Below are 27,180 nucleotides of genomic sequence, written 5' to 3'. Positions count from 1 at the left end.
CAATTATATAAGCCCTGCATTAAAATCAATAAAAAATCGTTCTTAAAGCTGCTTTTTAATACTATAGTATGTTTGGTTTAATAACATTTTCAAAAGCATCACAAAACGCAAACTCGAAATACTCCGGGAATATATGACTATCAATACAACACAAAAATCACTACTTATTAAGGGCAACTCCTATACTTCATACAGTAAATCCTATAAAAATTATCCAACATTAAAAAAAAGAAATAAGTGCAAAAATTTGATAATTATTATCAGCATTTTCAAATCCATCCAAAATCGAAAAAAATATTTTATGAGCTCTATGCATTAATAAAGCATTAACAATAAAAAAAAATGTAGATTTCTATTCTCAGAGTGCAATACAATCAAATTCATTAAAATAAAGACAAAGGACATTTGAATGACTGAAAACTACAAGCTATAAATGGATGATTATTTACTGTCTAGAAATTGTTTTTAATTTTTACAGTTTACCATAATACCAACTAAATCCAATAAATCATTAAAGAACATATACATTTCAGAAAACGCTTCGACGCTATATTTTCGAATTCGGTACTGCTCTACTACTGGAGGGATTAATGGAGCTTTTAAAGGTCTGCGATGGTAACTTCTTTCACCGAGTAAAAGAAGAATTTCAGCATAAGATGAGGGATCATTGGCTCTATTCTTCTCTCGAACTCATGTCAAACTGAAATTATACCTTAACGATATAATTGGGGATAAAAGTGAAAAAGGACTTAAATTATGGTATTATTAATTTTATTAACTTATTAAGTATTATTAACTTTCTATTCTTCATATCTGGAATTGTATAAGAGAAAATTGCAAATACCAAATTCCGTGTGAGTGGTGAAACGTTAAACGGAAAGAGGAGAGGTTTCTTGGTCAAGCCACAAGAATAGAAGATATATATACAGGGTCAAGATCAAAAAGTATCGGACAACCTCTTCCCTCTCCCTTCCCTTAGCAGCGTTGTTTTAAGAGAAATGTTTAAACATCCGAATTGGTGACCTTGAAGCTCAGACTTGAATAGACAGAAGATTCGGTGATCTGCGGTCTAGACCTTATTTAATGTATAATAAATGCAAAATTTTCCGTTCTTTTAATTGGCGATATTAAAAATAGGAAAATTAAAAATAAAACTTGTAAAATATTGAACGTTTCTTCGGAATTTCGTCCAAAACCTTATAACTATTGTGTGAAATATTTCTCTCAACTAACTTGATTAAAGATAATCAAGTTAGGCGAGGATGATGTCAAAAAGACGAATATAAGAGGTAGTTATTTCATGCGTTATAAATATGGCAATACGATATGATGGACAACAACCAGAGTACAACAGTGCTGAATACGGAAACTCGGAAGTAGGGATTGAGATTGGGCTTTATTTTATATTTTGATTTTATTTTTGTTACACTATTATTCTTGTTTTAAGTTTTGTGTATAATAACTATACTATTGCATACTCATATTTTCATGCTCTGAGACCGTTGACTTTGTGGCCCTTTACACACACAGTGTATCATTCACGACCCGTGTTATGACCGTTTTATAAAACTGACATAAGTAACTTTAGATAAACTTCTGATATTATCTAATTTATATAAAATTAGATAATATCAGAAGCCAACTTTAGTTCTCTTCTTTAAAAAATCTGGAACTCGATTTAGTTAGTGGGATATATTTTAGAATCAAATTATCACGCTTAGATGAACATAAATCTCCTAGATCTTGGAAATATATTAGGTATAAATCAAAAGAATGTAAGTAAAAAATCATGTAATTATTGTTGACGCGAACAACATTGTTAAAAATAAAAAGTAAGTTATTGTCGGTAATGCAGGCAATAGATAGCTGAATAATTTAGTACTTACCTCACATAAGTAGGGGAAGGGTGTACAAAATGACATAGGGTTTTCGAAAATCAAAATTGTCTATGAACAAAAAATATTTTAATTCTACAAAAGTAACAAAAAAATACAGGCATCTCTACTCTATTTTCCAAAATAAAAATCACTAAAAAAACTCAAAAAGAAATTCTCATTTTAAAGTATTTAATTTAAAAAGGTAAAAGTTCGTTTTACCCTCCTAAGTGGGTAAAATGACATACCTATTAAATATTGCCAAAAATTTCTGTAGAAAATTAATTATCGCAACACAGTTCACAAATAAACATCTTAGTTTTTTTGTCGACTCCAGCACACTCAGCGTGTGCCCATTTCGAGCAAGAACAACATTGCAGCCAAATTTCCCTTGCCTTTGACCTTTTAAATTCTTCCACACAGTAAATGCAAGTACAATCTTCGTTGTCTTCTATTAAGAATGGGTTGTTTTCCGATTCAGAGTGAGTGTCAACAAATACCTTTTTAGTTGCAGCTCTTTTTTTATTTTCGACTGTGGGTGTAGTTCTTGATTTTGCTTCCTCCAAATTTGGAGTAGAATTTAGCATGGTAGTTCCCTGACGCTTTCTCGGCTTCCTCTTGTTCTGGCCTGAGATAAATGGTCCTACTGGAATGAGACTCAGATAGGAGACAGTAACGGCAAGTAAACTTTTATTTTGTTGATCTGATGTACTGGGGATTACTTTTTGAAGATTGGTTACGTCCTTTAAATTGCCCATCCCGCTTGAAGCTTGTAGAGATAGTGCTGCGGAAGGTTCTTCAGCTAGAGTGTTTTTTATATTTATATTACCTTCAGATTCTGGAATATTTGTTGTCTCTACTGCTTGAAACATGTATTCTGGAAATACATCTGGATTTAGTGGGCATATTCCGATTTTAGAAAAGCCGTTGGTTGCATTTTGACTAGTGGCAGCTTTTCCATATGCTTCAGTAAGTAAGGCACCTATTTGAAATTGCGTTACAACTCTGCCTGGGTGTGCCTTAAGCCACTTGGTTATAGCTTGATCGAAATAGGTTTTTAAGGGACCGAAGAATGAAACATTAAGGGGCTGCAGTCGGTGGGTGCAGTGAGGAGGCAAGCAGAGCAGAACAATACCATGTTCTTTGGAGAAAATCAGACCATCAAGGTACTTATGGCTGGAATGGCCATCAACAATTAAAAGCAACTTTTCGTCTGATGAGGCCTTCGTAAACTCTTGAAAATGTTTTAACCATTGCAAAAATACTGGTCTAGTCATCCAACCAGACTCCTGAGCAATACCAAGAGTCCCTGGGGGAGCATTATCAGTAAGTTCGTTCTTCATGTTTTTTCTGGGAAATATTAAGGCTGGTGGGATAAAATGACCATTGGAACTCATGCAGCAAACAACGGTTACATGGGATCCCCTTTCGGTTATGGCTCCTACTTGCTTACGACCTGTTGTTGCAAATATTTTTTGAGGCTTTTGCACAGTAGAGAGTGCTGATTCATCGACGTTATATATGTTAAGTGGGCTGATATTTTCTCTTTTAATCACCTTTTCTAAAATCTCAAAAAAGAGCAACTTGTGGTTTGTTGAAAGCCTGGGCTCTAGCAGCAGATGTCGCCTCTGGCTTACGTAATGCTATATCCGGATTTCTTCTTCGGAATTCTCGCAGCCAATGTTTTCCTGCTGTTTTCTTCTCACGGTTAAAGTTGTGTTGAAAGCCATTTTTAAAAGGTAGCTGGTAGGCGAAGCTTAACCCATCCTTCCTTGTGAGTCCAAAAAATCTTGACTCTAGAAGTTTTAGATGTTCAACTAACTGCCGTTCTACTTCTGGTGGAAAAGTAGGCTTAAATCTACCGAGGCGTTTTTCCCCCGTCTTTATTGTTTTATTTATTTTTAAAGTATGTCTTCGTAGGGTTGCTTGTGGTACCCCGTAAGTCTTAGATGCCTTTAACCAGCCCATTTCACCATTATTGACCGCTTCTATGGCTTTTAACATCGAATCTGTACACCATGACTGCCTATTTGTCTTTCTTTCGTACAATCTGGGCATGACAATCTGCAATAACAAATAAAAAAATTATTTCTATAAGTCGGGCAAAATGACATACTATGTTATTTTAGCCGACAACGCACTATGTCATTTTACACGACTAGAGAAACCAAAAAAATATATTTTTTCTAATATTTGCCTTATTCCTCTTGTAAATCTCTTATTACTAAATGTTAAAAAAAATAGTTTAAATAATCAGTTAAAATAAAACAACTTACCTAGCGAAATGTTGTCTAGTATTATAACCAAATTAAACAAAGCGCGAAAAATATTTTTGCACCACAAATTTAGAAATATTGAGCGTACACGTCCGTTTTGAGCAGAGAAAAATTGAAGTGGTTGGAACCTGTTGGGTAAATAATTTATGATCTAATTTAGCGCATGCGTATATTCTTACGACGTTAGCAAGTTACATATAATAAGTATGTCATTTTACCCCACTATGTCGTTTTGTACACCTTTCCCCTAGAAATAATATATTTTTTATGGTTAATTCTTCATTTCTGAAATTATTGATTAGAATTTATTATTTTTTAAGTTTTAAAAAATACAAGTAATGTATTTACTATTTAACTGCTAACTATTTATTATAATTAAAATTGGAAGGAACGTTCTTAACTCTTCTTCTGAAAAATATAACTGATATGTGGATTTTTTTAGGTAACTGGACGACTTAAATCCAATTATAACATTGGTTCACTCACAGTTAACTAGTTTATTTTCATAGATTGGTCTGTTTGTCTGAGAAGTTTACAATTTTTTTTTTAATTTAGCTTTTTCAGATGTTCATTACAAAATTGGTCTTTCTATATTGAGGTGAATCTGCTTTTTTTCAGATATACATGATGTCTGGTATACTGAGCAACAAGTAGAAATATATATTTAGTATTATACCTGTTTAATATTTTAACCGATCATAATATCTAAATATTTTAAGGATTTGATTTTATTTAAAAAGTCGGTATAGTAGCTTTGAATTTCACTTAATAACTATTGAAGTTTGTAAAAGTGAAATATTAAGTCGTACAATGTCTTAATCTTTTATGAAAAAATTATACAAAAATACGACATTTTTGTTAAGTTAAAAATTTGTCATCGTTATCCAGTGCAAACTCTATTCTACAAGCTTATATACTGTAGATCTCGATAATTATGTGTAAAGTCAAATCAAGGATGTGTTTTGTACACTGTCCCCATTTGTTGGAAATATCTACAATTGGTCGGCTTTTGGAGTCAGAAAGAAGGCCTAATTTACTCTCAGTTATGAAAATATATCTTCAAAAACTCCATCACCTCCTCTGGAGGCAGTACGAGTTAAACAAGTCGTGTTCTTTAAGGTTTCATCCTTGACAATATATCGAGATTCCTTTTTCCTCACGTTGCTTATAAAAATTTTTACTTTCTACATTAGAGCTGACAAATCTGTCATTGGAACTAATGTTAATTGGCTGAAGTAGCACTAATAAGCAGAGCCCAACGAAAGACTCTCCACACTCTAAATCAGTTAGATAATATTCAGGCAATTTTGGATATCTCAGATCAGGGGCCGTATTTTTGAAACCATTCGACTTTGATTCGCATACGAACTTAGAGGATTTCGAACGAAAAATCGATATTCGTATTTTCGACCGCTTCATATGCGAACATTTTTGCATGCGGTGTCTCGAATGGTTATATACCATTCGAATTTCAAAGTTCGTGTGCGATTCTGCCACTTGTCTTCTTTTGATTTTAAATTTGCGAGTTGGTTAAGTATTTTCGTAGTGTTGTTTTGTTGTTTATTGACAAAAAAAATAACAATAATCAAATGGCAAGATTAAACAATCTTATGCAAAGGAACGTCGTCGATGCACTGAAACTCTAGCAGATAGAAGGAATATGATGTACTCTTCATTTCTTCGCCCATTTGAAATGTATTCAGATGATCAATTTAATAAATAATATAGATTAAGCAAGCTTATTACAATGGAATTGATGTGCTCTTTATGTGCTCCAGAGACTGTGTAATCTGTCCGCTACTTTTATCCACAAGGCTTGTGCAGTTTTAGCTAAAAAATCTTGGGTGAATTTGCCCGACTTTAATTCCGGGTGCTTTTCCATAAATGAAATTAGTGCTTTCTTTTGCTCACTCGATACAAAACCACAATATTTTTTATTTTTTGAATCTATCTTAAAAGAAGTCAATTCGAAAAACCCAAGATACGCCATGAAAAAACCTCAAAATTCCCTGATGTTTTTAAACTTAAATTTTAGGTTAGGTTAAAAGATGTTGATCGTCTTCATCCCGTTTGACATGGCCTCCAATAGCACTCGACTTTGCTATGTTGCCACTACATTTCATGTTCGTATGAGAATGAAATTTCGAATGCTGTTCAAAAATGCACTTTTTAATTCGTGTGCGAATTTTGCCGCTCGACTTTGTTCGCATTCGAAGATTCTCGCATGGTTTCGAAAATACGGCCCCTGGGCGTAACTTTGAAGCATATTAGGAGTCGTAAAGACATGTTCCTTGTGAACTTGTGGTAGACCGTTGAGCGGTGTTAGTTTGGATTTATTGTGCAGGTGGAAAAATATAAATGTTCTTGACCGCGCTGTAAACCATTTTCTTTAAGGTGGTTTTTAGATCTTTGAATAATAAATAGCCTGCTGCTAAACACTTGATAACTGATGAAGATACCAATCGAAACTTTTTTTTTACAAAAATATAAGGGACAATGCAAGGCCAATAGGCCAATAATTAGTTACTATTGAAGTGTATGCTTTTTTATTCCTTTAACTTAGACCTTAATGAACTAACATTTTATGTGTTTGTCTTTTTTTTCATTTATTGTTAGTTTGTTAGTTTTTTTTGCACTTAACGAACTTTATTATGTTTACTTCTTTATGTTGGTTGTAATATAATGTCCGTTATTTATTGAGTAATTTTTTTATAACGAAATAGGTGTAATATTTAACAAAGAAATTAAATAATTAAATAAATATTTAATAATTATAGTTTTAAAGTTACTAGTAAACTAATTTCACTACAGTTTGTGAAGAGGAATTTACTTACTCCCTTTTCAGTAATTTAAGTCATATTATAATTACCACCGCTGACACGGTGTTATGTAAGGATCTTAAGGACTTGGTTGTTTTTGTGTTTTCTCAGTGAACTGCCAATAAACCTACCAACCAACCTACAAAAGGAAGCGTTTATTTTATTATCATATGAAATAGTTAATTAATTGTTATTTCTGGCGTTTCAAATAAACTAAAAAGAGCCCTGCATTTACAACTATTATTTTTGAGCCACATGTATTTCTAATTAAAGAAAAACATTAAATAGTATGTAAATAGTAAAATGAAGGCGTTGGAAGACGCTATTATGAATACCTACCGAATACTTTTTACTCATTATTATTAAAATGTTTTAACCTTCACCTTTTTTCTGATTATTCTATTTATTTTAAACTTTGTTCCAGGAAATCACTGCAACAAGGTCTTAACAAGTGGGCGCATAAACAGTTGTAGAAAGAAATGTAAAAATTTCATTCTGAAATATCTAGGTTGAAGTATATAGGATGAATATGTAAAATTACATGGAATTTTAAAGTTTTTATTATAGAGGTAAGTCACACAAAACTTATTGCATAATATAGATACACAACTCAAATTGGCTATAAAGGTAGACATAACAGCATGACGTATATTACCTTATCGTTCAGAGCTATCACGCATTGAATATTTCAAGTAACCATGTGGAGTGAAGCGTCATACATTAATAATTAAGCAATTTTATATAATATTTTTAAATTGTCAGTATTTTGGAAGATTAAAAACAAGTTCTTAATCATCGTCCGGATTGTAAATTAAGCGTAGTTTTTACTTTTATAATTACCCAAAAACGCTTTTAAAAGTTATGAAAATATTGGCATCCTTTACAAGGTTACTGTATCATTTAGATATAAAATCATGAGTAAAATATAAGATTAACATGTAAATCCTAATTATAATTATTCATGGACCGTGCCATTAGTTAAAATAAACCGAAATTAAAATAAAGATTTAATTAATATGATCTGCCAAGTCTCAATAAAATATTTTGCAAATCGAATGATAACAATGTATATACATAGATTGCTTTTATTTATTATTGAGGCAATTAACAGACAATTATAAAATATCGCATAAATAAGAGAGAACGCAAAAGTTGTTTATGTTGTCTCCAACTCCATTCCAAAATTAATATAGTGGGTCTGATGTTGTTGAGAGGATCTATAAAACGTATAAGTTTTTTTCCTCCTTTTTTCTTGTTAACAACGTGTCGAAGCCATAACTGTGGTATAGGACTTAATGTGTTCTGCTACCACTTCATATAGATATTTGCTCTGACTGGTCTGTTCTCTGTTATCTTAGTCACAAAATGATTCACTTGAGAGGCAGACGTCTAAAAATTTCCACCACTCCCTCTAGCCGTAGTATAGTCCGAGTCAAAAGTAAGTTGACTTTTTGTTAAGTATATCCCAGATATTGGTGAAAGAATAACCAATAGGTATCGGTATAAAGGCTTTGGACAAGAAACACACGCTTCGGAGAGTTGTGCTTATTTTATAAGTGGAAAAGTTGTTAACTGCTTCATACACTCTCCTCTCTATAGGAGCCATGAAATCTTTAGCTATAACATCCTGGTACAAAAGAAACCAAAAGGGCCTAAAAAAACTTACATGTTACCGAACCAAGGGATCTTTCTGCAGAATAGTTGTTTGCTCTTAATTACTTTCGAATGGAGAAGACAATGCAAGTTTGACGGTTTCAATGATGAAACAATTTTGAACTATATTTTCGAAAATCCAGTCCATTGCAGTGTCGTCTTTATATTTTTAAATTTTGTAGTTCTTTCAAAGAGCTTTTTTCAGATCAATTTTTAGAAGTATTCTTAAATGCAATGAATACGTGCTTGACCCATAGTTACTAAAATACAAATATCAAAAAGTAAATAATTGATTGTTTTAATATAAACATAGAGCAAAATATAGAGAGACCTTGCACTTTCTGCACAAATGCTACCAGCAAACTCCCACGCACAGCTTAATAACTTCATAAAAATATACAAAAACTTCTATCGATAATAAATAAATAAAATTAAATTCGAAACCAAACCAAATTATATACAAAATCATATTCGAGGCATCTTGAGTCTTAAGCTCAAATCTCTCAATCAAATCAATCTAACACATATTTTGCAACTATAGACAACAACAACAAACTTAAGTTACCGAGACCCTGTAATATCTCTTGTAAACAAAAAATTTTCAAGAATTAAAAACCTTTGATTGCTGTCCAAGTTGTTTTAAAATCACTAAAGTAATGCCTCTACATAAACAAAATAATCCAAACAACCTGAACAACTTTAGGCCAAAATATAAGCAACCAAATATAATACAGCTTATGTAAGCTGTAACCTTTCCAAGGCCTTGGACTATATCTCATGGAATACTTATTGATAAACTAAGATTATATGGACTCGATAAACATGTTATAAAATTAATAAAAACTTATATGCATGACAGACAACAAAAGCTTTTTACAAGACCTTTGAAAAGACCTTATCTGAGGCAATTCTTCATGAATTCGCAACACCTTAAAATAAAAATAACTTAATATCAAGAATAACAAGAGAACTGGTTCACTAACAAATAATCTTTTAATAACCAAAAAACCCAAACAAAGTCAAATTCCTAGGCGTCTACTTCGATCAATATCTATCTTTTAAAAACTATGCGGAATATCTTGCTAAGAAACTTTTTTAACAGCATTTGTACTAAAAATCATTAGAGAAAAAGTTCTTGAATGCTCTCATACAGATGATATTAGCATGGTCTATAGACGAGTGCAGTTCGTTTTATGACTAATCTCCTATATAGAGCTGAGGTTAAATAAAAATTTATTACAAAATTTTAGTTTGAAGAAAAAATGCCAAATTTCTCTCTAAAATCCAAACAACCTGAACAACTTTAGGCCCAAATATAAGCAACCAAATATAATACAGCTTATGTAAGCTGTAACCTTTCCAAGACCTTGGACTATATCTCATGGAATACTTATTGATAAACTAAGATTATATGGACTCGATAAACATGTTATAAAATTAATAAAAACTTATATGCATGACAGACAACAAAAGCTTTTTACAAGACCTTTGAAAAGACCTTATCTGAGGCAATTCTTCATGAATTCGCAACACCTTAAAATAAAAATAACTTAATATCAAGAATAACTGGAGAACTGGTTCACTAACAAATAATCTTTTAATAACCAAAAAACCCAAACAAAGTCAAATTCCTAGGCGTCTACTTCGATCAATATCTATCTTTTAAAAACTATGCGGAATATCTTGCTAAGAAACTTTTTTAACAGCATTTGTACTAAAAATCATTAGAGAAAAAGTTCTTGAATGCTCTCATACAGATAATATTAGCATGGTCTATAGACGAGTGCAGTTCGTTTTATGACTAATCTCCTATATAGAGCTGAGGTTAAATAAAAATTTATTACAAAATTTTAGTTTGAAGAAAATATGCCAAATTTCTCTCTAAAATATACCAAATAAAGGCCTAAGTATTACGTTAATTATTTACTTGTGTGTACGTAATTTCGAAAATGCGCAGAAAATTTTTTGCACCTACTTGCATAGTTAACGCTTAAAAGAGTTGAGTAATTTAACATCATTCTAGCTATTTATTTGTTATAATTTACTTTTCTAATATGTAAAAATTATAAGTTCTCTTAAAAAAAACTTTTATCTATAATGTGTGCTGAGAACTTTTTTTAGAGATGGGATAAATCAAAAACTTTCAATAGCTATATATTAAGAACTATGAGAAATCTCTGCCCACAAATTATATAATCACAAAAAAATCGTCTATTATCTGTTTCAGTTTGGGTCTTGATCTATAAGGTCGCAAATATATGGTTTGCGATTTTGAAGATCTTAAAAAACACTTCAATCATCTGATATTTATTTACGCATAAAACTTTTTTCATTAATAATTGATTAAATAATTAATTTATTAATATATAATTTAAACTGTATATATATATATATACAAATACATACATTGCATAAAGCTATTAGCATTATACAGGGTTACTAGTAATTCGATACATTCCTTTGGAGATGTGATAGGGGAGGGGGTAAGAAGTAAATTGAACCCTAATATGTATTATGCAAAAGTTGATAGTTTTCGACATATTTAATTTTTTCTGTTTTTCTTCAAAATGTAGACCTTAGTGGTTTCCAGAAAATCCGCTGTATATTTTTTTAATTTTTTAGGCAAAATACATGCTCAACACAGTAGTGTTACGTTTGTAATGGCAAAAGTCCCGCAAATAGTTGTAACCATAGGTAAATTCTCGATGCAAAGTGTATTTTTTTTTTCTTAAATAAAATACTACACTTTCTAGTGGATATTTTTTGAAAAAAAATTATGCTACATTCTTCAAAATTTCCTTAAAACTTCCTTATTACCTAAGCTAGCTCACAGGATACAAATACTTAAAAGTTAGGTGACATGGTTTTGTATTTTTATTATAAATTGTAAAGTAACGCATTTATCAGTATTTACCTTCACAAATCTTGTTCAAAATGAGAGCCTCTATTGCGAATACAGGCTCGGCAGCGCCTTCTCATTTCAGTCTTTGTTGTTCTAGTTGTTATGGTATTCCTGATCTGCTGGGCAGCGTTGGTTATTCTTTGGATAAGATCTTCCCGGGTAATTATTGGGGTTGCATAAACCAGTGCTTTCATTTGGCCCCATATGCTATAATCAAGCGGGGTTAAGTCAGGGCTTCGTGCTGGCCAAGCTATTGGACCTGACCTACCAATCCAACGATTCGGGAAACGTTCATCCAGGAACTGCCGAACTGACCGCCGAAAATGAGCTGGACAGCCGTCATGTTGAAATATCATTCGTCCTCTAACGGCGAGAGGAATATCGTCAAAAAGATCTTGTAGGTCATGTCGTAAAAAAATTTCATAAATATCCCCGTTTAAATGGTCTGGGAAAAAATGTGGTCCTATTACATCCCGGCCAATAAGTCCCATCCACACATTTACAGAAAACTTTCTTTGAAAACTGGTTTCTCTTGTTAAACGGGGATTTTCTTCGGCCCAAAAATGAAGGTTATGAAAATTTGTAATGCCCTCATGACTAAACTTGACTCGTCCGTCCACAAAATGTCGGTTAAAAAAGTTCTATTGTCTGCATCAGAATTTATAATAAATCTGCAGAATTCTACCCTTCTTATCGGGTCCCCTTCTTCCAATCCTTGGACAGGCGTATAATGGTAAGGATGGCTTCCCATTTGCCGAATCGTGGACCAAACTTTCCATTGCGATGATCCTATTTGCTGCGCTACGGCATTAGTGGATGTGGTTGGATCGTCTTCAAAATGTCTTAATAAAAATTCTTAATAAAAAATGTCTTAATAAAAATTCTTCTAAATGTCTTAATCCTCCTCATCTTCTGCTCGATATACGCGAGGACCGCCAGCGTCACCTCTTCTTGGTTTTACGGATCCAGTTTCAGCGATAGCTCTGTAGGTCGAAGCGAAAACACGGACATTTGGAATGCGGCGGTTCGGAAAGCGACGTTGGTATTCTCGGCGAGACTCCGCGGCATTACCATTGCAAAACCCATAAATAAACATAATATCTGCATATTCAGCGTTAGTAAACGTGGCCATAGCGCAGAAACCAATAGAATACCTTCTTTGAAAACACGAGAAAAATAAACTCGAAACTCGTAATTTAACTACTTTCCACAACAATTATTGCTGTCAGATTATCTACACATCAAATTTTTAGCAATAAAATAAAAAAAACAAATTGTTGCTATAGTGCTTAAATACCATAGAAGTAAAGACCACTTGGCATTTTTCAAGTGCGTTCTTACTATTAATAATAAAAATACAAAATTCTGTTAAAATTTTTGGTAGCATTTATAGCCTATGAGTTAGCTTAGATAATAAGAAAGTTTTACGTAAATTTTGAAGAATGTAGCATAATTTTTTTTTTCAAAAAATTTCCACTAGAAAGTGTAGTATTTTATTTAAGAAAAAAAAATTACACTTTGCATCGAGAATTTACCTATGGTTACAACTATTTGCGGGACTTTTGCCATTACAAACGTAACACTATTGTGTTGAGCATGTATTTTGCCTAAAAAGTTAAAAAAATATACAGCGGATTTTCTGGAAACTGCCTTTTAAACCACTAAGGTCTACATTTTGAAGAAAAATAGAAAAAATTAAATATGTCGAAAACTATCAACTTTTGCATAATACATATTAGGGTTCAATTTACTTCTTACCCCCTCCCCTATCACATCTCCAAAGGAATGTATCGAGTTACCAGTAACCCTGTATATAGCTCGATAAAATATATAACATAGATATAGATAGCTATTAGATTGACTTCACAAAAGGAAAATTAAAGGTCTTTATTTCTTAAAGATAGCATAGTTGAGATTATGAAAATTTTATTTTTAACTTATGAGAGGTATCAAAATGCAACAAAAATGTAAGTTGAACAACACGTCGAGTTCTTTCTGTTTCTTAAAAGTTCTTCGTTGTTTGACGTCATCATTTATAAGGATTATAATATTACAACACTTGCTGACTTACATCATTTATTGTAGAAAACTAATCTTATTTTTCGAATGGATAGAAATTAAAGTTCTTGGGCAGATTAATATAAATTCAATTTTATCGACTTGTCATTTTTTATCCTTTCTTTTCTCATGTTTTTTCTTTCTCTTTTTTCAAACTTTTTCAAAGATATGACGATTTGTATAGAAGAATTCATTTTTGAGAAATTAGAGAGAGTTACTATATAGAAAGAAGAAAGTTCAATTAATTAAATAAGTTATTTTAATACCTTTAACAAAATGCTGAATAATGCCAATAAATATAATTTATTTTATTTTTTTAGAGTTTTAGTTTTTATTTAATGGTTATATTTTAAAATAAGGAGCAATTAACATAACAAATTTCAAATAAAAACATTGCAAGGCAGCAACCCGACAAACACTAATTCCATGGAGATTCACTTACTTCTAAAATCCCAAATAGCGCATAGATGCCACCGTTCACTAGGCAAAGATTCATTTTCCCTTCCAGCAGCCAGCATAACATGCACAACAGTGGTATTCGAGAAAGAATTTGAAACTCGAATAGCTTTTTTTAATGGCGTATGAGACAATTAATAAAAAATGATTTTCATCTGAAAATTTGCATTTTTTCTTAATTATATTTAGAAATTTTTATGAATACATTTAAATGTATTTCATAAGTATACATTAAAATGTATTAAATGTATAGTACATTCCGTTATGCGTATGAGCATGCTTTTGTTGGGGTAATCTAAGAAATCCTGGGGTATGTCTTCCCAGGCAACCTGTACAGAAAAATAGTCAATTATTTCGATTTAAAAAGGTTATTTAGTTGGTATGACAGGAGCTGAGGGAAAGTTTAGCTAATTTAGGTACATTATTTGATACCATTTTATTGTAGAGATAAGTTTTTAAAGCTGCTTCTAATTTTTTGCGTGCTGAGATATAGTCGTTTTTAAATTTAATTTAATCATATACAGGGTGTGCCAACAAGGTGTACGGCTAAGATAGCGCCTTAACTATACGAGGTAGAGCAAAAAGTTCTGCAGCAAAGTTGTAGGGTTGACAAAAACCTACGAACTAAAAATATTTTTATGTATACTGGGTGCGTCATAAAAAAGTTACTATAAAATATGATTTTTTTTAAATGGTACGCCCTGTATATTATGGTACTAAAATGTGAGGCAAACAAAGTACTTTACTTTGGTATAACGTTTTTAAAATTTCCGTGCGGCGTTGCAATGTAATTAATTTTTTTATGTTATTTTTTGCCTTTTAGAGGGTTTGTTTAAAAAATCATAATTAACTTAAAATTTATTCTGCGCCTATGAAACTTGTACCACAGTTAGTCTGGGGTACCTCCTCTAGACTGACTATAATAATTTGTAAATTTTTAATACAGGGTGTTTTTAAAGAACTTTCATACTTGTTGAAATTAAATACGCAATATCTCAAATTTTTCAAATGGAACACCCTGTATATTTTTATCTAATTAAGTTTGTCCCTCAAATACCTTAATTTTTTATTTAATATGTCCTATAGCTAAACCAAGTACTTTTTGAGATATTTTAACTTTTCTGTAAAATGCTATGCATAAAACGGGTATTCTTTAAGTTTTGATCAAGATTGCTTAGAAAAAAATATTGAAGAATTGGAATTATTACTTTTCCTACAATTATTATTGTTATTATTACATACTTGAAAAATTAACCAACACAATTATTCACCTAAACTGCTAAAAAAAACAGCAAAATTAAATTACATACTAGGTAGGTACTTACTTTTTTTTGCGTAAATGTACATCGTTACACTAATTTTAAATGTTAAAGATCAATTACAATTATTATAAATTGTGTTCAATATGATTTCCTAAATTTTTTACGCAAGCGTTTACCCTTTTTGAGAATGAGTCATTAACCTTTTCCAACATAATTGGCGTGACTGGCCCGAATTTTATTTTTCATATTTTCACTTGTGGTAGGAGTTGTTTGATAGACTTTTTCCTTCACATATCCCCACAAGAAAAAATCCAGTTTGGTCAAATTTAAGGACCTTGCGGGCCAAGGGACCAACCCACCTCTCCCTATCCACCGGTCACCAAAATGCTAATTTAAAAAATTTCTAACAGCATGGCTATAATGAGCTGGAGCGCCGTCATGCTGAAACCAATTCCTATCTCGAACATGGTCAGGCAACGTTAGTAGAAGGACATTAAAATCGTTTTGTAAAAAGTTTAAATACATTTCACCTGTAAGATGTCTATTAAAAAAGTGCGGTCCAATAACGTAATGTCCTATTATTCCTGCCCAAACATTAAGAGACCATCTATGTTGATGATGAATTTCTCGGGTGAAGAATAGATTGCTGGTGTGTAATAATAAAATTATGTTTATTAACAGTGCCATTATTATGGAATGTAGCTTCATCCGAAAAAAGCACAAAATTAAAAAATTCAGGCTGACGAATCTTATTTTGCGCCCACTGACAGAAAGCCATTCTTCTTTCATAATCCTGCAGAAGTAATTCCTGCAACAATTGAATATGGTAAGGATGGAATTTTTCGCTTCGAAGCATGCGAGATATTTATGTTGCACTAAAGGGTAATTCTTTAGCAAGCTGCCTAACGCTTTTATGAGGATCTTCAACGACACTTAAAGCTACTGTCATCCTGTTTTCCTCATTTGTAACTGGCTTCACCCGTTCATGTTTTCCATAAATTACACTTCCTGTTCTCTCAAATCATTCTTTTAGTTTTTGAAACACTTGTGCTTGGGGATGTCTCCTTTCAGGATAAAGTTGCGCATAAATTCTAGATGCCAAAAGGCTATTTCTTTCAGCAGCTTCAAGGGCATATATCATATCAACAAATTCCTCACGAGGAAAATTCATATTGATTACAAAATGAACAATAAAAATTAAAAATCCATTAACTAACTCACTGATAATAATTTCTAAAATGGTTTTTGAAGAAAAAAACATTGATCTTGTCTACTGCTGTCATAAAACTAATAATCTGACGTTTAATTATTATTATATTAATTAAATAATATTATTAATAAAAATTATATAATATTATATTAAAAGTTAGTTAACGAATTATTTGACGTTTGAACCAATGTTTCTAAGCAATCTTGATCAAAACTTAAAGAATACCCGTTTTATGCATAGTATTTTACAGAAAAGTTAAAATATCTCAAAAAGTACTTGGTTTAGCTATAGGACATATTAAATAAAAAATTAAGGTATTTGAGGGACAAACTTAATTAGATAAAAATATACAGGGTGTTCCATTTGAAAAATTTGAGATATTGCGTATTTAATTTCAGCAAGTTTAAAAGTTCTTTAAAAACAGCCTGTATTAAAAAATTACAAATTATCATAGTCAGCCTAGAGATGGAACCCCAGACTAACTGTGGTACAAGTTTCATAGGCGCAGAATAAATTTTAAGTTAATTATGATTTTTTAAACAAACCCTCTAAAAGGCAAAAAATAACATAAAAAAATTAATTACGTTGCAACGCCGCACGGAAATTTTAAAAACGTTATACCAAAGTAAAGTACTCTTTTTGCCTCACATTTTAGTACCATAATATACAGGGCGTACCATTTAAAAAAAAATCATATTTTATAGTAACTTTTTTGTGACACACCCAGTATACATAAAAATATTTTTAGTTCGTAGGTTTTTGTCAACCCTACAACTTTGCTGTAGAACATTTTGCTCTACCTCGTATAGTTAAGGCGCTATCTTAGCCGTACACCTTGTTGGCACACCCTGTATATGTTAGAAATTATGTAAAAAAATATAAACCTTTAAATAATCTTAACCACGAAAGGCGTGTGTCGCCACTCTAGGCGGATATTATAATCTGCCCCGGAGCGGTACGGTACCCGCATCCTGCGTCTTGTCATGTACCTCCCAGTTTTAAGAGCCCATGCCTTCCCTCAATATTCCGTTAACGTAGCCAAATTTTTAGAACATGTTAATGTAACGTACAGTCAACAAAATTGAAAATGTCCCTCGCTCCGTGACTCTTTACCCATTTACACGTAATTTAAGCACAATTTGGCTACACTGTATGAATGAAGAAAGTATAGCGGCATTTTTCGAAAATAAGTAACGGGGGCTGATGCGGGGGCAGCTTATGCGATCGATCCCATTATAACATTGTGTATAAGGTACCATTGTAAATTTTAAGATCTATTTTTAAGGAGGGTTTTTCCATAGTAATTGACGGCACGGGGATGCAGGTAAAATGTATAAGGTGGTAATTATAAATAAATTTGATGGTAAGTAGAATTGTACTGTCTTTTGTGTTTATAAGTGCCTCGAGTCTATTTACGTGTTTAATTATTATTTTTTTTTTTTAAAGTGTTTTATGTAATATTTTTTCATAATGCCAAGATTGCCTGGAGAGAGGGAGAGTATCATGGAAATTCGTACTAGAATTATTGTTATGCATGAGATGGGTGCCACCTTACGAAAAATAGCAATGGCTACGGATCTTTCAGTAAGTTTTTTTTGTATGCATTTCGTTTAAATTTTTTGTTAGGTAAAATCTATTTAACCTAAACTATGAAATTTGTCAAAAATCTTCAAAAATTCTCTTTAACTTTCACTTAGAAAAAAAAGGTTTGTTTTTATACGGAACCAACTTTTTTTGATATCCCGAAATAAGCTAATAAATTTAATAGATCAAAAACGAAAATTATTATCTCATCGTCCTGGGAATCTATTCAAATAGGAGTGATTTCGAGGGTAATTTATAATTTTTTCATTAAATTTTTTATTTAGAAAAATAGCTGAAAATTACATATCTTAAGTTTAATTTACCGATAGATATGTAAAAAAGTTATAAAATTTACCTATATTTTTTAACAAAGAAAAATATACATGTAATTGGATCTATCAAAATCAAAAATGTTTTTGTTTTATTTTTAAAGTAAAATCATTTTAGATATGATTGATTGTTTTTTTTTGAGGTAGTATTTTTTAAATCCAAGCAACCCTTATACAGGGTGAGTTTTTTAAAGTGTTGCAACGCGATATCTTAAAAACATTCAAGTTTTTTATAAATATTTATGAAACTTTATATAACGAAGGTATAGTTTTTTTTTAGATAAGAAATAAATTTAATGCAGTACCATACCCTAAAAAAAGTATTAATGGGTTTAAAGGTTTCTCAAAAACGGTAGTCGAATATAGTATAGATTGGCGATATTTTGAATTTTAAATTTAATATCTGACTTACTACTGCACCAGTTGAGGGTTAAGGGGAGTGGCCCTATTAAAAAATGTTTATTAAAATAATATTTAGTCCAAAACGCACCGTGAGCCAATCCACTACCGCATTATTTGTATCCATCTAGTATATTTTTATATCTGTATTATTAATGTATTTATTATTATACCTGTGAATGGGTTTTTTTATGCCAAATTTAAGCTTTACCTCGTTAATTATATTTATTCGATTTAGTAATATGATACATATATATATATGCATTTTACGATATTAGACTGAGCTTTGACATAGGTAATTTACGAAAAAGAAGAGAAGAATTCTATCGCCTGCTTTTATTATAATTTAAAATAATTTTGTCTCTTTGCGCCGGTTGTTATTTTTAAATATGAAGGCTTTATAAAAGTCATAGCAAACATTTTAATCTGAAATATTTTCGCTTTATTTGCTTTTCACCATATATTAAAAAAAGTTGTCATAGAAATATATTTTGACGTAACGCTCTGAATGTTTTAAAAAAACACCAATAAATAATATAAAATTATATTATTGTTAAGAGACGCTGTTATTGCTTTTTTAGTACCTACTTTATTAACTTATTCTTAATAATAAAATATTTACTGCTATTTTTTATCTATACCTATACATATAGGCCACCCCTTTGCTAAACTGTTGTCACTAACCTAATAGTATAATAGATATCTATTTAATTAATTAATACTAATTACTGCATTTGCTTTTAAATAGCTCAAACAAGTTAGACGCTGGATCCAACGTCAAGAAGCAGAAGGGCATGTAGAAACCAGACAACATCCTGGAAGGAAACCTGTATTGACCGAAAATATGAGAGAAGCTATTGTTACCCAAGTAAGAAATAACCCTTTCACAAATAGCCGGGTGGTCAAAGAAACCATGAACTTGGATGTTAGTATGCAAACAATTAGGAATACTCTTCGTTCAGCTGGAATAAATTGTAGACGACCAGTTAAAAATGCCAAATTAACGGTCGACAACGCAGAGCGAAGGCTTAGGTTTGCTCAAGAAAAAATTGACCGAGACTGGTCAAATGTGGTATTTACCGAAAATAATAGTTCCGAAATTTCTTCGGATATAAGGTCCCATCAATTAGTGTGGACACCTACAAGTACCAGATATGATTCCCATTATGTCCAAGAAACTGAAAAAAGCGGGATAATAACATTGTCATTATCGGGTTGGATGACCCAAAATGGACCCGGAATGCTGGTAACCACGCCACCCCAAATGAATTCCGCGGACTACGTGGACATTTTGGAAAATTCTTTTCTGCCTTCATACAGAATATTATATCCGGCTGGACCAATATCCTTTATGCACGATAATTGTCCAATTCATACCTCCCGTATGGCGAGAACATGGTTTGAGGAACATCCGGAATTTAATTTAATTCCATGGCCATCCAGAAGCCCCGACTTAAACCCCATCAAAAATTTGTGGGCTGAAATGGTGAATTCTTGGGATACTTTTAATCAAGGCCAAATTAGATCGAAGGAAACGTTACTAGCCCACGCTCAAAGAGTTTGGGAATCTTTCAGAGGGAGACCGGATTTTAGTAATTACGCGGGATTAATGCGGAAAAGGCTGCAACAATGCATTGACGCAAATGGTTTTTATACCAAATATTAATTAAGAAGCCATACCAATACCAAATGCACCCTGTGATATTAAATAATTATTAGTTAAAAAAAAAGGTATAAGTTTCGAAAAAAACACAATACGTAGGCTACTTAAAAGTTTAAATAAAACAAGTATTTTTATTGTAGATTTAAATTGTAATTATACTTACTAAAGCTTGTTAGGAGTAGTATTGAATGTTATTATTTGTTATTAAGATGTTATACTTAAAGAACTGTAATTTGTCATTAAATAGGAAATAAAATTTTCGCTTTGAAACTGACCTTTGATCCATTACTTAATCTTATACGGTTTAAAAAAAAAGTAAATAAAAAAAGATACGGAACTACTACAATTAAAGTTTAGTAATTAAAGTTAACTTCGCTTCAATAAAAAAAATATAAAAAATAGTTTTTTATTCAAGAAGAAATCACGAGAGTGCCTTATTTACAAACGGAAATATTACTTTATTCATCACTTCAGTAAAAAAGTGTGCTTTACTCATGAGAACCACATCTATTTTTTTCTACCTCTTACCAAAATATAGACATAAACAATTTAAAATATGGATTTGCCGAACAACATTTTGGGCTAATCGAACAAGTGGGGACAATTTTGAATAGTTTTTGTAAAAACAATGTCCACTTAACTTGATAATGAAAAAAAAAATTTCAAAAACGCAAACTAACTTTCTTAATATGCAACTTTTACTATACGAGTATAGGCAATTTTTGGTATATCAACCAACTTCTTTTGACGAGTTCTACACCCTGTATTTTTATATAGGTATACTTATAAATAAAATGTGAGGAAAAAGAAACAAAAATCTTAATTTTTTTCCCATATTATGGTAGTACTTAGTACAAGTACTTAGTTTTACAGCGCTAGACAGGGTATTCCAAAATAAGTAGTTTTGGTAGTATCTCAGCTCGTATTACGTTATTAATGCTAGGAGGCGGTGCTAACCATAGCGCGCTATTTTTTATGAAACCTTTAATGTTTTAAACAGGTTTGAGTTCGCGTTTTTCATTTCCTAGACACAGGATAAAAGAGAAAAATCTTAACATATACCTATCGTTTCTGCTGTAGCACTTAAAGTTTCTATTATTATAATGTTTCCTTTTTTTATGATTACCTATATTTTGGTTTACACTTACTAGTTTGGTTTACACTCACTACTGGTTGCTGCCAGAATTAAAAAACTATTATTTTATCATAGAATTACATCTGATTGTTTACTTATTTTTAAATACACACCATATATTTAAAAATAAAAAAAACAAATAGGTATTTTTTTAAATTATATTATTTTATACAATAACGCACACTTTAAGAGTAAAAAACAATTTAAAATTTGGATTGGTATTTTTATTTAAGTTGCATTTTATTTTTCAAATGTTGGGTGAGTAATATAAAGTAATACTTTGATAAAAAAAAATTCAAAGAAAACATCGATTAGGATTTTTATGTAATGCATAAAAAAGTAAAAACGATTTTTTTTTCTATTTATTTTGACAACAAGCAGCATTTGACAACAAAAATATAGGTTGTGAAAGATCAAGCAAAAAAATTATAATTTGGAAATAAATTTGGAAAAAAATAATAATATAGTGTCACAATAAAAAAATAACTGAAGGTAATTTCTCACAAGTGATGAACCAAACAGAATTTTGAAGAGCGCATTTAGCCAACGTATAAAACACTATAGCGCATTGTCCTAAAAACTTTACATAAAGAAGAAAAACAAACTGATTGATTTTTTTAATATCAGCTTGCACGGCCACAAAAATTTTCGAAATGTCCCATTGCAAAAACCCCATCTACTGAAAAATCAGTTCCGTCACCCCTGCCTGTTTATACACGACTAAACTCGATCGATACTCTACACCCTAACGCCCGCCGTACGCTACTCCTTTCAGTCAAAAGCCATGTTGCCAAATTGTAAGGCAACGAAGTCCGAGAGCAGATGCGAGGGACATTTTCAAATTTGCCGACTGTACGTATTAAATTTCATGAGTTGGAACATATTCCTAATAAGCAAAGTTGGGATAAAATAAGAGCAAATCTAAGCTCATTATTTGTTTCTCTAAAATGATGTAAGTAATTTGCGTGTTTAGATCTTTAAGGTGATTAATGTATTAAATCGTCATTCTTTCCCATAACTTAATTAGGAAATAAAGTAATCAGTAATCAATGTTTACCAAATTCATTTATCAGTTTATTTTGGCGTCTATATAAAATAATGTTTCATGTCTATATAAAATATAGTTATAGTCTTTAGTTGAGATGCGCAGATTTTCGCCGCGGTTGGCTAAAGATTCGATCTGCTCGATACGTATTTTCATTGCACGGCGGTAGTCTTACGATTAAAAAAATTTATATTTATTGCTTAAAAATTACTAAAAAAAGTAGTTTATAGATCTTAGCATAAAATATTTAGTGTGTTTACTTAATATTAGTTTTATCGAGGTAATAGGCTTAGAATAAAGTAAGTAGAAAAGTAAGTTAAAAAAAATATATAAGAAAACACAATATGATATACTTATATTTTTGCGTACAAAAATTTTTGTTATTTTTAAAATTTTCCTCAAACTTCATCTCTTTCGCTCGAAAAATCTCAATTCAAAATATTATTTATTAAATCAAGTAAATTATATTGATTGAGCCCATTATATTTTTTAAAATTGTATGCTTAATTTTTTAAAATAAAATACAAAGAAACAGATTAACGAAAAAAAGGAATTATTTTGCTGAGATATGTTATTATGCAAGATAGAAAGAAAAAAGTAATAGAGCTGATTTCGATCGAGTTTTTTTGTTTCGTTTTTTCCCGGAATGTATGTATGTATGTACGCATTTAATAAACGGCGTATTCATTACCAATATATTGTTAATATATTGTTAATATTTATTTTAAAATTGAAATATAAATAAAAATATTTACGAACATAAGATCGTGTCAATCGACTTTTAATATTACCCTAAAATAGCTCAATAAACTGTATAAGAAAATGTGGTATATCATATTTCTTTCTAATTTTTGCCTAGTATACTTTCTTGTTTCACTTTATACAACATTTTTTTAAAATGCTTAGGCCACCAACAAATACTAGTTCCCTAGTTATTTCCGGCGTTGCCATATATTGTGGGAATCAATTTTTTTTTAAATTTGTTATTTAATCGCCAATATAAATAAATCGTTCCTAAATAAATCTAATTTTGTTTTAATGGTTTCATATCAGTATTTCCATTTGCAATCAGCATGATAATTGATCCATCACAGTCTATTTTAAAGAAAAAGAATTATAAATACTAAATTTAAAAGAAATCGAAAGCTTTTTATCATTATTATGTATACACTGTGTGAAAAATTGCTGGATCCTCTTAATAATTTGCGAACACGCCCTTTTATTAAGAAGTATCCCGAATAAACCGTATATGTATGTTTGAGATCTTTCTAATAAAATTTACTTTTAGATTTAAACATAGTGTAAGATTTATGTTTTAACTTAGTTCACATTTTATTTCTATATTTTACCATAGTAAACTTTTATTTTAATGTAGTTGAAGCTTTTTTACCTATTTCTAACTTTTACTAGTTTATTTCTGATGTAACTCTTTTTTGGTGCATCCTTAACCCGAGTCAATATAGTTTTAAAGAAGGAAAGTTAGTCCGAAGAGTTAAAGATAAAATGATAGATTAACCTTTAATTTAATCTATGATCATGTATTTTCCTCCAAGATCGGAAGTACTCATTATGATAGTAGAGCTGATTACACAAATTGGTTGTTCATAAAAAAAAACTGTTTACTCCTGTTCGTGAGCTCTTTTTTAACTTGTGTGTCGCGTTTAACTATTCGACGTCGTAATTGAGACTCTCGTATGGGTATAGAGATTTGTAAATCTAATTCAGTATTGTACGACATTTCATTTAAGTGGTGCATATTAGAGAAATAACGTGATTTAAACAAATACTATATATATATCATGTTGAATATGTTCAAATCATCTGAATATGTTAAGTTTACAACAATAATAAACCGGATTATTCAAGAATCTGTTAAAACTGACTTAATATCTAATTAATTGAGCTCAGAGTACACCCATTTATAAAAGAAAAATTACAGCGTTAAGTGAGTAATTTATACATAACGATTATTATTTCAATAAATCATTATCAAAGTAATTTCAAAAACACTTCATCTTTTCTTACTATAAGAATTATGTAATTATTTGTCGTGTGGTTAAATGCAATTAATTCGTATTTTAGGAGCATTAAATGATACAAAGATCTTCAAACAAATCTTTCGAGTCGTTGTATGGTAATTACGTTAGGGTACCATTTTCTTCTTTGAGTACTTTCCTTATTTCATAGGCTTTCAGAGATATTCAGGGTTATTTATACTAACACAACATTATGAGATATAAGACTATGGGCTTGACATGTGTAGAATTTGACGAAAACAAAGAAAAACACAAAGTCACGGTCTCACAACATATAATCATAGGCTACACGTGTTTCGCTCTAGTTAGAGCATCATCAGGCCTTTAAATGCACACACTTGGTGTGTGGCCTGTGATTATATGTTGTGAGTTGTATATATGTAGAATTTATAAGAAACGTGCCAGTACATCGGTAGGCATCATTTAAAACATTTATATAAATAATAATAAAAAAAAAATAAAAATGTGTTTTCATTTATTATTTCCCCTGATAAACAAAGAAGAATTTTCTGAAATATGGCTTTCTATAGTATAATTTTAAATGGTTTTTCAAGGGCTGCAAGATGTTGATATTAAGCGGCGATCACCCTACCCCCTTTTTTAGAGATTTTTTAAGATGATTTAAGATTTTAGGTACCAAAATGACAATTTTGACATTTTATTGGATGTTAGCCTACGAGGTTTTTATTTTTGTACACAAAAATAAAATAAATCATTTGATCCATTGACCTAATAGATCCTCGCGTTGTAAACGTAGCTAATGTTAATATTTTTTTTGCCTTGAAGTATGTTTAGTATTTTTAGTTGTATGAAGTATGTCCTTAAGTTTTTTTTGCCACTCGACACTGATAAGCCTTACGTCCAACTTTGCCACAAATAGAACACTTGCCAATAAATCCAGTAAAGGCACGATGCTTCGAACTAATTCGATGATCAGTTGGAAATAGCACCGGCCGTTTACCTGTAGACCCTCTTTATACAAATGCAAAAACCCGATAACTGTTGCAGCCAAACAGCACCAGCCTTTTTGATCTGTTACATTTGCTTCTCTTTCAGTTTCATTCGTCAGGGTATATTCAGTGGACTGTGGAAGGGCTGATCCTATTTCTGACGTCGGAGAATCATTATTAATTGTTTTCAGACCATATTTTAAGAATTGTTAATGCAAGGAAACATTAAAGAAAAATTTGTCCAATAAAATAATGTTAAACTTCGACTCGTAAAAATAAGTTCAATTCTCTCTAAAAACTGTCGGTCCTTGCCCCTAAACTTAATAATAATTTTCATGGATGCTATATTCGTTCCCGGATACGTCTCGCTCCTTCCAATATTCATTTTTTAATATCGGATCATGTTGCATATCAGTTTAAACGTCGGATACTTCACCATTATTCAATTAAAGAAAGAAAATTGAGAAGGAGAAAGTTGTCCCTTCGACCGACAGACGATTAATGCGGATTCTGGAGACTTGATGAAAATTAATAAAAAAATAAACGCGAGAAAATCGATAAAATTTATTATGATAAATAAATCATAGCAAACCAATTTTGGGAGGTTTGCCACCTCCAAAATACTAAAATTCAAAATTTGGAACAGAGAAGAATTACTGAACGGAGATATATCATAAAAATCTATTGTATATATTATAAACATATAATAACGTATTGCATATATTATAATATGCTTTCTTATAAATCAGCATGTCATATAATCGAGAGAAAAAATAAAAAAGAGGAATTTGCAGTCTATAGGAAATATAATTAGCCTTAAATTCCCAGAGATTCGTTTTTGGACTTCGTTTTTGACTGATTATATTTACAAAAATTGCCTTTATTCATTCGATATTTGGGAGGTTTTTTATTCTTAACTTCCCGGCAAGATGATATTTGATTGCACTATCGCTAATGCTTTAAGACTCAAAGAAGTTTTCGATTATCGATCGTTAATCAACCAGCTTTTTCCAACATAGTAAAAATATAGATAAAGATTTGGAAACATTTGCCGTATGCACCTAATTTTCCAGGACTTTGATCAGGTTCATCATCCAACACTTTTCATAAAGTTGAAGAATTTTGGTGTGCACACTATTCAAATTAAAAATTATCTAACGAATCGCCCTCAGTATGTCGTCTTAAATGGCGTAGTCTTCTTGTATTATCGTACCTTCAGAAATACTGCAAGGTCCTCAAGTTTTTAAATGACATTGATTAATTTTTCTAAAGTTGTCAATATCTTGCATATGCAGATGATCTAATAATCTTTGCAACAATTAAACATGTATCAATTTTCTTCCTTGGAATATGAACTTCCTAATTTTGAAAGGTACTGTGCCTTAAATAAATTATTATTAATCCAGAAAAATGTCATTCTATACTCTTAGTAAAAAATCAGTTCAAACACAAAATAAATGTGATGTCTATCTCAGAAACACTACCTTGACAAATGTAGAGTGTCTAAAGGATTTGGGTGTGACATTCGA

General features: G+C 31.0%; 1 protein-coding gene across 3 annotated transcripts in view; it reads left to right on the top strand.

Moving 5' to 3' along the window:
• Positions 1-27,180, top strand: part of LOC126742657 (protein I'm not dead yet-like) — a 60,839-nt gene that overhangs the window by 17,191 nt on the left and 16,468 nt on the right. The window contains exon 2 of one of the 3 annotated variants that reach the window (XM_050449394.1): positions 7,394-7,538. Coding sequence is in view for 1 of the 3 variants with exons in the window: in XM_050449393.1 (XP_050305350.1) it covers position 22,964 (1 nt within the window). In the remaining 2 variants the exon portion in view is untranslated. Of the gene's footprint in view, positions 1-7,393; positions 7,539-22,749; positions 22,965-27,180 lie in introns of those variants that run through there. The other 2 variants (XM_050449395.1, XM_050449393.1) reach the window with 2 other exon arrangements.

This window comes from Anthonomus grandis, chromosome 12, assembly GCF_022605725.1.
Source record: "Anthonomus grandis grandis chromosome 12, icAntGran1.3, whole genome shotgun sequence".
Lineage (NCBI taxonomy): Eukaryota > Metazoa > Arthropoda > Insecta > Coleoptera > Curculionidae > Anthonomus > Anthonomus grandis.
This window is presented reverse-complemented; position numbering and strand designations above follow the sequence as displayed.